We start from the raw sequence: 12,141 nt of genomic DNA, 5'->3' as shown, positions 1-12,141 counted from the left end.
GCTTGTCTTATAAAGGGTATTATCTCAGCCATGGTGCGTTCAATAATCTAAGGTACTCACCGTTTGAAGTGAGCGGCTCATGCGGCTTTTCAAAACCTCTCAGGTTAGTTCAGCTTGTGTAAGCATGGTATTTTGCAATTTTGTCAACGAATACGTGGAGAAGTATCGAGATGCGAATGATGGATTAAGAGAAGTTTACTTCGAAGGACTACAATGAAGCTTTTAGTTTTGTTGAGTATCTTTGTTATTTTTGTTCGTTCGTGTATCGATATTTTGTACTTTGTCTCTCGAATCAATAAAGTAAGATCGTTGCTTAAAAAAAAACCTAGCACACGGAGCCAAACGTCTTGAGGTACTAAGAGCATCTCCAATGGGATTCCTCAAAGCTATCCCAAATGTTTTGTTTGGAAGATATGGACGTTTTAATCTCAAAATCATCTCCAATGCAGTCCTCAAACAGACATCTTTGTCCGGACAAATTCCCAAACCCTCTCCAAATTTGGGGCAAGTTTGGGTTTCCTTTCTCTTCCTCTGCCCCGCGACTTTTCTTCTTCTCCTCTCTTCTCTCTGGCGACCGAGCTCCCCCCGCGATGGCCGAGCTTCACCCGCGCCTGCTACCGCATCCGCGTGCCGCCCGCGTTTCGTGCGCGGCGGCTTTCTCCGCTGCCGCCCGCCGTAGCTGCTCCCGCGCCTCCTCCTTCAGCGCGAGAGAGACGCCGGCCGCCTGCTCCGCTTGGGCCCTCGACGCAGGAGCCGGTCGATGATGTACGCGCAGCAGGCCGCTCTAGCAGCAGCAGAAACATGCCGCCGCGCACGGGCACAACCAGCGGGTTCAACATCCTCCATGGCGAGGCCAGCATGGCGGCATGGACAGTGACGCAGGCACTGGCATGGCATGCACCAGCAGGCCAAGGCAAGTAGCAGCTGGTAGTCTTCGAGGAGGGTAGTATGCATGGCAGATTCTTGATGTTAGTTCCTAAGATGGAGTACTAGTATGGATTAGGAATGATGCGGGTTGGCTTTGATTTGATCCGATCCATGGCGAGGTATACCAGCAGCAGGATGAGCACGGAGAGGATCGGGAGCGGAGGAAGATGGGAAAAGGGGAAAAGACAAAAAAAAAATTGGGGAGAGGAATTGGTAACGAGGACGGACACTGTAGGAACACATATCCATTTGGCCTCCAAACAGACAAAAAGAAGACATTTGAGGACACACATATCCATTTGGCCTCCAAACAGACAAAAAGAGAACATTTGAGGACAAAATTTAGCAAGATCCTCTAATATTCTTACCTTGAACGGTTTTACTTTCTTCTTCGATGTGTTTGGCAGCTCGCTGGCTAGATAGCACGTGTTGTTGCTTAGTTTCTTGGAATATCTTCACCCCCCCTCTTTCAGTGGGTCAACTATAACTAATTCATCAATATATACGTGCAGTTACTAGGTTTGCTGCACAGCTAGCTGGTAAAGATTATTCCAAGGTTTTGTATGGGATGGATATGGTCAAGTCATCACGAGGAAAACAAAATACTGGCTGCAAGCGCTGGCGATCTAGCTTACCTAATTGGTCTAGTAAACAATATTCTTATATTGACTATTACTCTCTCGGTCCCTCCCTCGCATATTAAGTGACTCAATTTGCCTAAATATAGATGTATCTATATATAAAAAAATCTATATACATATAATAGAAAGTCACTTAATATGGGACGAGAGAGTAGTTATGTGTGGAATTGGAAATTTTCACTCCAAGAAAACAGGACTAAACCGAACATATATGGATGTTTGTGTGTTTTATGCAGAGGCCAGGGTTCACTGGCCTCCTTTTCGAAACAAATGTGTGTTCTAGGTTTCTGCTGCATCAATGACAATTAATATATCCGCGTTGCTCAATTTCTCCATGAATCAAAGCTCGAAAAACAAAATCTTGACTGTGGTCAAGAATTGTCTATATATATGTGTACATAATTAATCTGATGAGGGTTAGTACGAACCAAGCCATAAAATTTTAAAATACGTGCACACTTGCTGTTGTGAGACTATAAGTAGGGGTCGTTTGGAACACAGGATTTTTGAAGGAGATTTGGAGGAAAAGATTCCTGTAGGAATAATCCCTATAGCACCCTTTGGAACATAGGAATCAACCACAGGAAATGTAAAGGAAATTTTCCTATACCAGCGTTTTCAAAGGAAAACCACAGGAACTAACAAATCCACCGAGACCTCTTTTTTCCTTTCCTTTGCGTGGATGGAGGAAAATGGTGCAGCTGCAGAACGTGTGGCGCTGCTGTCAATCTAGCTTAGGGTGCCAACATCGTTTGCTAAAACCTCTTAATTACAAAATCCTTTGTTTTTCCATTCCTATTCCTATGTTCCAAACGGCTTCTTATAAATTTTTCCTGTGTTTCTTATTCATTTTGTTTTGTATGTGCAATCCTTTCTATTCCTCTGTTTCTTCCTATTTCTATATTTTGCAATCCTGCGTTCCAAACGGGACCTAACTTTGAGAGAACAAGAGCAACGTGGAAAGACCAAGCATGCAATGAATTCAGTTAGTCAATTGAAAAACTGAGTGAATCATGACCGTTGACAGCCAGTCGTGCATGCGTACGTGTCTTCCGTTCCCAGCTGGCCGGCTAGATGTGCATGCATGCTATGCTGCTTTAGCCCGAATACGACATGCGAGCTAGCTGATGACTACTGATAGATTCCCATCCTTATCATATCAAATTAACGCGTTCCTTCTTTCTTTCCTGTTAATTTCGGCACGTGTCCCCTGATGCGTAAATAGACCAGTAAGTAAGAGAGATGCCATTTCGCTAGCTACTTTATGTAGTATGTAATCTCCAAATCTCTTATTTTGCATGGCTTTTCGCGGCTCAAGATTAATTCGGGTGGCCGTGAAAGCATGGTCGGTACGGTAAGAAACTGTCACGTAGTATACTGGACGTAAAAAACCTTCCTTGACAGCGTTAATTAGGTTAGAAGAAGAAAAGACGTAGCGACTTGTGCAACTCCCTCTCTGTACATATCCACCCCAATTACACAGTCAGGCATGCACGCACGTGCAAGAATCACATGTGTTTATATAGATATACACCCAGTGGCGGAGCCAAAAATTAAAAAAAGATGGTGCTAAGATGTGACTAATGGCCTGTGCTATATTTGTGAATTTTTCATACTTATGAACTAAATACTCAATAGATGAGCATCAGCACTCCGCCCCTTATACACCCGCAAAAAAAAATCACATGTTATAGTGGCATGCATGCATGCATGTGTATTAGAATGTACGCGTGCATGCCAGGAGCTAGTTTTTTTCTTCTTCCTTCTTCTAGGATATCAAACTAATTAGCTTTTTCTTTAGAAATTGCATGCATGCAGCTACATGAGCCTTTTTAATTAAACTACATCTTGTATACACATTATTAATGCATGCGAATGTACCATGCATATGGATCGATCAGGTGGCCGGATCGATGACCGGGTCGTCGTGGGATATTCTCGTGGAGTGGAGCTGGAGTGGAAGAAAGACCTTTCTCCAAAGTCTTCAGCGACTTTGGACTACCTGGGTAAGCTAAACTCGTCTAGCACGCAAATTAAGTAACTAGCTAATCATTCCCCTCATGTATGCATGTATAAATCGATCGAAAAGGCGCAAAAGTCAAAACCGGTCTAGGGGATATAATAATATTAGGGTCTCTTTGATTTAAACGAATTCCATTATACTTGATCATTTTGGAGATCGATTCTATATTCTTTTAAAAATATATAGAGAGAGCTTGTTTGATATGCGCTAATTTATATGTAGTCTCACCCTCATGCATGAAAAAAGAAACATTTTAGTTGAGTCCACCATCATTGAGAAGTTTCTCTAAGTCACAAGTACGGCAAACACCTGATAATACTGCCGTATTTTTCTTATGGTGTAACCAAACAACTTGCAATTCATACTATATATTTGTGTTTTGGGTTCATATAAATCATTCAAATGTGTCATGCATGATCAAAAGTACTAATTAACCTAATCATCGATCGATTTATCTACAATCCAACATTTTTACATGCATATATGTTGTCCACTTCTCTGGTCCGATTCTCGATCTGTTTATCTGAAAAAAAACTGATTAACTTCTAGTCGTATTAATTATTTCACATGTGTCTTTTTCATATTTCCAATTCAACAAGCATGCATATATACATGTGTTCTTAATTAGATTTGAACAAAATTAAGCTGAGGCCCCTAAAGACATACTGTTCAAGCCAGTGATAGATCGAACAATTGATTGATACGTATGCAGCATAGCTGCTAGCTGAACTGATGACGTATATGGTACGTCACTATTGGGCATCAGCTGAGCTGATGGCGGACGAAGTTATAGTTTTGCAACCGTTGCACGCGCGCACACGCATATCCACCCGTGCATGCATCATCCCTCTCGTCACCGGCGAGCGATAATTACAACAGCCATGCCCTCCGGCCGGCCCTTTATAACCTTCTCCTCCTCTCCACCTCCCAAAATTTCAAACCTTCTCCTCCTCCTCTCCCCAACTACCTTCCATTCCTCACCTCGATCTCAAATCAATCAATCAATCAAAGATCGAGTTAATTTATTTGGGGATGACAATCGAGGTGCAGCAGCAGAGGAGGGGAGGCATGGCGTTGCTGCCGGCGGGGTTCCGGTTCCACCCGACGGACGAGGAGCTGATCGTGCACTACCTCCGCAAGCGCGCCTCGAATTCTTCGGCGCCATGGCCGGGGGTCATCGCCGAGGTGGACATCTACAAGCTCGACCCATGGGACCTCCCGTCCAGTTCCAACGGCGCGGCGGAATATCTCAGCAATAACGAGTGCATGTACTTCTTCAGCCCGCGCGACCGCAAGTACCCCAACGGCGTGCGCCCCAACCGCGCCGCCGGGTCAGGGTACTGGAAGGCCACCGGCACCGACAAGCCCATCATGTCGACGACTCATAGGGTGGTGGTGGGGGTAAAGAAGGCCCTGGTGTTCTACCAGGGCCGGCCCCCCAAGGGGGTCAAGACCAACTGGATCATGCACGAGTACCGCCTCGCCGATGCACGGCCACACGCCTACCGCCCTCCTCCCATGCGATCGTCGGCGTCGTCGGCACCGTCCATGAGGGTAAGTATTTGATTCATATATTGGCATGCAACAACCATGCATGTTTCAATTTCAATCATAATTAATTATCTTGCACTCCCTGGCTAGCAACTGTTAATTTCTTCATTCAATTATACATTCTTTGTGTGCTATCTAGCTTAATTATATATTCAGCTCTCACATACACATGTTTTATGTGGTTGTGAACGAAGAAGAGATCGACCTCCATCGAGCTAGCTAGCTTGGAAACCTTTCCTTCCTGCTACACTTTTGTAGTTTTCTTCTTTTTTCGTTTGCTTTTACTTCTGTAGTTCTGTGTGTGTGGATGCAAGTTAAGGTTGGAGCAAGCAAGTAACCTTAATTAATGAACTAGTAGTAGCTAGCTATAGCTACTGTCCAAGCAGTTTGTTTTACCCCGGGGATATTCTCTTCAAGAAAGAGACTTGCACCAACAAGAGATACCTAGCTATCTAGCTATCTACTCGCTAGCTTTCTAACCTACCTTTCAAAAGCTACAGATATCTACCGACTGTTAATTTTGCTGCAACGTGCATCTATCGTCGACACATGCTTGATATTCTATGAATTTTCTTCTGCTTGTTGCAGCTGGACGATTGGGTGCTGTGCAGGATCTACAAGAAGCCCAACCCACAGCTGTCGCAGCTGCTGCTGCACCACGAGCACGAGCAGCCCTCCTCCTCATCCATGGACAGCCAGCAGCATACTCAGCACCAACAAGACCATTACGACTCCTCCTCCTCGACCTCCCGGATGCGCATGCCGATGCCGATGCCGATGCAGATGCCGATGCCGAGGCCTCCGTCCGTCTCCGACTACCTCGAGGACTACTCCGCCGTCTCCCACCTCTTCGACAACCTTCCGGCACCGGATACCGGCGCTGGGTTCTTCGAAGACGACGAGGCCAGCACGACAAGGAAGAGGGATAGCAGTGAAGGAGGTGTTGATCATACGTTTCGGAGTGCATCCAAAAGAAGCATGTTAATTGGGCCAGACCAGCTGACGATGAACAGCGACTTCTCCATGTTTGGGGCAGACCAGCAGCTGCTGCCTGCTAATTCTTCCAAGGACAGGATGTGATCGATGCATGCAGGCTGCCTGCTAATTAGAAGGAGGAGCCTAGATAGCTAGGAGAAAGTGATTTAACAACTCTCTAGATCTAGACACACATTCATTACAGATTCTTATTATTCGGTGCTGCATTCTGCCGGCCGATTGATCTAGATTAGTTATGTACTTATGTATGGATGTATTAATATGTAATATAGAAGGAGCTAGAGTAAGTGTACTATAGCTAGAACTACTGATTAAGTGTAGATAGATGTCTAATTTAATTTGTGTGTATGTACGTATGTTGTTGGTGTATATGTATGATCAGTTGTTGGATAAAATTCTATGTTAATTTAACTCTCTTTTGCTCATATAATTTTAATTCTCTTATATATTGTTTCATTACTTATAGCCTTAATTAATTCGTATCTCCAGCACTGAAAACAACTTCACTAAATTCCTAATTAAAAATTGGCCATGTGTGTCCACCACCATCAGCTAGAATATAATACAGTAAAATGATAAAATTATATGGAATGAGTGCCTTCATCCACTATATATACATATATATGATTTCTGTTGTTGACATTGTGCATGGTAGCTCGTTAATTTACATGTTTGGGAATTCTCTCACGTAAGGCGACCGAGTATTTAACTTTAAACCCTTTTGCTTGTGGAATGTGCAGTACGTATTTACGTGTAACGTGAAAGGCAAGGGAGTTACCAAGCTAGCTAGCTAAGCACATTGTTCCCTCAGCCTCCAAATATTAATTCCAAACAACTATTCTCGGTCAAGTGTTTGACCACCCAATGCAACTATATAGCTAACCGGAGCTGATTAACTAAACTGCGATGTTCTAAAAAAAAATAACTAAGCTGCTGCTTCCTAAGACGAAGCAAAAGCGCACGTCACTTGGCTAATACTCCGTAGTAGTAGGAGTATGAAGCAACCGATTAATTAACTAAGCTCTCGTGCATGCAGAGAGCCAGAGACTTGTGCTGAAAGCATCCATCCAAAAGGTTTGATGCCTCGCAAGCTATGCAAAATGATGTCACACATATACAAGCTAGCTCTATCTGCACATCGATCCGTAGATAGAGATAGATCTTTCGTCAGATTCATCTTAAGTTAATCAAAGTGATGGGATTGACGCAAGCTGATCAGCAACTTGTGTATGCTTGCTAGCTGCAGCAAAGCGTGTGATCGGCCCAGAAAACAATTTTTAGTTAAGTCAGTACCAATGTACTACTAGCATGTATTGCTTGCATCGGCAGAGCTATTGCTTCCTAGAAAAAAGCATATACTAGTACTGGATTACTCCGTATTTTATTTTCGTAGGAAAGAGAAAAGAAAAAGAAAAACAAAACAAAATATTAGTACAAAGTGGATCATAGAGAATGGGCCAAATCTGTCGGCCTGTATGTACCGAGTGGGTGCGATTTGGTTGGGTATGTGCAGGCAGGCCGTTAACTGTACGTGGGCCCAACCGCCCGACTACAAGGACATGTTAGGCCTGTTAGGAGTGGGTTTGGCCCAATACCCTCTCAGATTTGTTTCTTCTTTTTACGCACGTATTGTGGGGCCCTGCTTTAGCTTTCTCTTGTTCTATTCGCTCAAAAAAAAGTTTTCTCTTCTTCTTTTTCTGGCAATTAGGCCCTACAGATGAGCATGTGCATCACTCTAGGCCATGTAAATTCCATCGTAGAAATATTGCGCAATATTATTTTTTTCAGAGAGGGGATACTAGGAAGATTGACGTTATTGATTCTGGAGGCCTGACGAGATTGTTTATTGGGATCACACGGTGGAGTAAACCTTGAGCCAAACAATAAAGAATTAACGAACACATGCAAGAAAAACCAAACAAACAAAAGCAGCTGTCAGCGTACGATCACACTGTTTATGGGCCATAGAGTACAAATCAACCTTTTTCTAAGGAAGACAAATAAAAATCAAGCGATATAATTGAGCAGGCTGATTTGATACGATTTGCAGGACGGTCGAATCAATCTGCGACGTGTGCACCACTAATTAAATTTTCGCTAAAAAAACACTAATTAAATCAAGCAGTATAGTACAGTAGTGAGCAATGGAGGAACTGTCTCTTTCTTACTCCATTTTTATTCTGGACAGTGTCTCCTTTTGGCTTTATATCACAAGCGAATATGAACACCTGGAGGGTACCTGCGTCGAGCTGGCTGTACACGTGGACACGTATAACACGTACGTGGACGCCTGATTAGCTGACACGTGGGTATCGGTTGCAAAACAGAATGCAAACTCGAGATCGGTCGACGGGCCTTCAATAATGGACGCCACGTCGCGCCCGATCCGATCGGGTCAAGGTCCGACCCGTTTGATGGCTGCGTCGGACCGACCGGACCAGACAGCGACAAGTCCGGGCCATATATAGCAAGGCCCAGGCCCAGATCATCAGAATTAATTCAGATCCACCTCAAAATTCAATTTCCTCCCCCATTTCATCTCCTCCCAGATCAATTAATCATGGCGGAGTACCCTCACCGCCACGGCCACGGCCACGGCCGCCGCGGCGGCGGCGACGACGACTCCGACGACCGCCGCCGCCACGCGCCCGCATACGGCCACCAGGACCCCTACGACGCGGCTCCCCCTTCCTACGGCCGCCCCGCCGCAGACCCCTACGACGCCCCTCCCCCTTCCTACGGCCGCCCTCCAGCTGACCCCTACGGCCGTGCCCCGCCGGCCTACGGCGGGGGCCGCGACGACGACGACGGCGGCTACGGCCGCCGTGCGCCGCCTCCGTCTTACGGCCGCGAGGACGACGGCGGCTACGGAGGCCGCGCCCCGCCTCCGGCCTACGGCCACGGCGGCCGCGACGACGACGGAGGCTACGGCGGCGGACGCGCGCCCGCCCCGGCCTACGGCAACGTCGTCCACGTCTCCCATGAGTCCGGCGAGGAGGACAGGCCGCACTACGGCGGCGGATCCGGGTACGGCCACGAGACCCGCCCGCACCACGGTGGCGGTGGCGGCGGTGGGGCGGCCCCTGTCAGGCAGCAGACCTTCAGGATCGTCTGCAAGGCCGGCGAGGCCGGCTTCAGCCTCGCCGCCAGGGACGGCAAGGTCTGCCTCGTCCGCACCGACCGCGACGACGACGCCCAGGTACCCTGCACAGCACACAGATCCGTCGTCCCCTTTACCTTTCCCGTATTCGCACGAATTCCACAGAGTGATTTCGGGATCTGAGGATTTGGCGTGTGCTTTTGTCCTTTTCTTTTTTTGGGGAACGGGATAAAAAAAGAAGTTGTTTTCTGCTTGAAATGAGTTCTATGTGTATTTTTTTATGCAGCACTGGATCAAGGACATGAAGTACAGCACGAGGGTGAAGGATGAGGAAGGATACCCTGCCATCGCGCTCGTCAACAAGGCCACCGGGGAGGCTCTCAAGCACTCCCTCGGCCAATCCCACCCTGTATGTTACCTGTTCAATCCTTGCTTCCACTCATCCATCCATCGTCCTTTAATTTAGTTTCCCCATCCGATGCAAGCATCCGCAATGGACCTAGTGGATTGTATTGACAAATTCAGACATATCAGAGTATCTGCTAGGAGCCTAGGACACTTCATACAGGGCTGTGTTCCATTGGACTAATCAATTCTGCTTTCGAATAGTATTTGCGTAGTGGTGTCATGTTCTGCTATCCTTTATGTCTGAGATGACTTGCTTTAGAATAATGCTTGCCTAGTAGGTGTCTTGTTCAGCAAATTTTCAGTAATCTTTTGTCAGTGTATGTTACGGTGTCAACATCCTAGAATAATTCTTGTTTCACATTACCTTAACGTTGCAATAGAAGTGGCTGTGTGCATCACATTGATGCAGAACCAGGGGACATCCCCCTTTTTGGAAAAAATATAAGTGAATACATATAGATGACCTTCTGCAATTTCATGTTCAGAAAATTTTGTTAACAACTGCCAGTGTACTTGCTGTGTGAAACACTTAGATCTAAACTAATTTAACATTGGCATCCATGTGCACACGACAGTACTTCTATGGTTGTGCATGTGCACTGTCAAGTAACAATTTGCTTTGTGTCAGCAAATTTTCAGTAATCTTTTGTCAGTGTACGTTAGTGTCAACATCCTAAGATCTGCCATGGCGTTTCACATTACCTTAACATTGCAATAAAAGTGGTTGTGTGCATCGCATCCCATCGATGCAGAGGCCAGGGACATCCCCCTTTTCGGGAAAAATATATACATAAGTGCATACATACAGATGACCGTGTGCACTTTTATGTTCAGAAATTTTGTAAACAACTGTCAGTGTATTTGTTGCATCAAACACTTATATGTGAACTAATTTAACATTAGCATCCATGCGCATATGTGACAGTACTTCTATGGTTGTGCACGTGCACTGTCAAGTAAAACTCGTTCTTAAATACTCCAGTTTGGTAAATTTTGTATACACAATGCTGAAAGGTCCACAATTAAATTTGGTATTGCTATGAAATGTAGCCATGGTCATGTCCTGATATTCATGCCTACAGTGCTGCTCTGATACTGTGTGATTCTGCTGGTTTCGTTCTTGGATCTTAATCAGTACTCCTGCTTTTTCAATGGGTTTTGTTAGGTTCGCCTGGCCAGCTACAATCCAGAGTACATGGATGAGTCTGTCCTGTGGACCGAGAGCAGGGACGTCGGTGAAGGCTACCGCTGCATCAGGATGGTGAACAACATCTACTTGAACTTTGATGCGCTCCATGGCGACAAGGACCATGGTGGTGTGCGCGATGGGACCACCCTCGTGCTGTGGGAGTGGTGCGAGGGCGACAACCAGCGCTGGAAGATCGTTGCCTGGTGTAAGTTCTTCTGTTTATCTCCTGGGCTTGCCCTGTATATTTATTTGTTGTCGCATCAGTTCAGTTTCATGTCTGCATCATCTTTATCATAGAAGTTAATCATAGCCTTGAACAATGGCATCTTCATCGATACAATTCCACGGTTCAAATTTAAGAGTACCAATCACCGAGCTTTCTTTTTCTCTATGAAACCCCCAAAATGAGAAGAGCAGGGTATTCTGTTACAGTTTCTGGCTTAATTTGTGTTCTGTGGTGATGGCAGGAACAAGTTTGTTGGTTCAAGCAGCGCTTCCCGTAATAATAAAGCAACGTACTGAGGGTTTGTCGGAATAAAGGGTTGCGTGGGTGTCTCTGTTTCTGTTTGATCGTCATCTTTGTTATAATTAATTTGTAATGATGGATCATTGGACCAAGTGTGCGTGGTATACCCGTACTCGCTGATTGCTATGCATATATACCCGTACATGCCGTGGACATATTTGTGAACTGTGATAGAGATGGTTTGCCCCGAAAAAATATTGTAATTGAGATCGACCTTTTATTTATTTTTTGTGAGATCTTGAGGTGCAGACACTTTGATCTCGTTTGGGATCAAGAACTCTTATTTTCTTGTACGCCCTCCGTCCAACAAAAAATGTCTCAAGTTTGTCAAAAATTTAATGTATTTAGACATGTATAGACGCATTCAAATTTAATCAAAACTTAAGACATGTCTGTTGAAATTTAATCAAAACTTAAGACACGTCTGTTGGACGGAACGGAGGAAGTAAATCAAAAAGATTCGGAATTAGTAGGCCCGAATCGACTGAGATCATGTTGATATGATTCTGTCCTGTTGCTTTCTTTTGATGGTGTCCTGTCCACTAAGGAGTGTCGATATGCTCTCAGCGGAGATCGCTTAGCACGTAAAACTATGCTGATAAGAGATCCAATGGAATTTTCTGCGGCTAGTGTCGCCCACAGTTTCATGTCGAGAATATTCATCTCGAAATTTGAAAGCAAATGAACATCAAAATTTGTAAACGCACAAAAGAAGTATTTTGAACACAAACATAAAAGTGCAGTAGCTTCGACGGCCCATTCAGCCGACTGCAAAGACAA

General features: G+C 45.1%; 2 protein-coding genes across 2 annotated transcripts; both read left to right on the top strand.

The window, feature by feature from the left end:
* The first annotated feature begins 4,479 nt into the window (after positions 1–4,479).
* Positions 4,480–6,563, top strand: LOC100824786 (NAC transcription factor 29). Its single transcript, XM_003565304.4, has 2 exons — positions 4,480–5,145; positions 5,731–6,563. The coding sequence occupies exons 1-2, from the start codon at positions 4,624–4,626 to the stop codon at positions 6,220–6,222; spliced, it is 1,014 nt and encodes a 337-aa protein (XP_003565352.1). The 5' UTR covers positions 4,480–4,623; the 3' UTR covers positions 6,223–6,563.
* Positions 6,564–8,626: 2,063 nt separating this feature from the next.
* On the top strand, positions 8,627–11,603 carry LOC100824481 (ricin B-like lectin R40G3). The gene is made up of 4 exons (XM_003565303.4): positions 8,627–9,337; positions 9,525–9,647; positions 10,812–11,040; positions 11,303–11,603. Coding segments are annotated over exons 1-4 (993 nt in total). The 5' UTR covers positions 8,627–8,698; the 3' UTR covers positions 11,305–11,603.
* The last annotated feature ends 538 nt before the right edge of the window (positions 11,604–12,141 follow it).

The sequence above is a fragment of the Brachypodium distachyon genome, chromosome 2, assembly GCF_000005505.3.
Source record: "Brachypodium distachyon strain Bd21 chromosome 2, Brachypodium_distachyon_v3.0, whole genome shotgun sequence".
NCBI classification, from domain to species: domain Eukaryota; kingdom Viridiplantae; phylum Streptophyta; class Magnoliopsida; order Poales; family Poaceae; genus Brachypodium; species Brachypodium distachyon.
The sequence above is the reverse complement of the archived record's forward strand: the minus strand, read 5'-3'. Positions and strand labels throughout refer to the sequence as shown.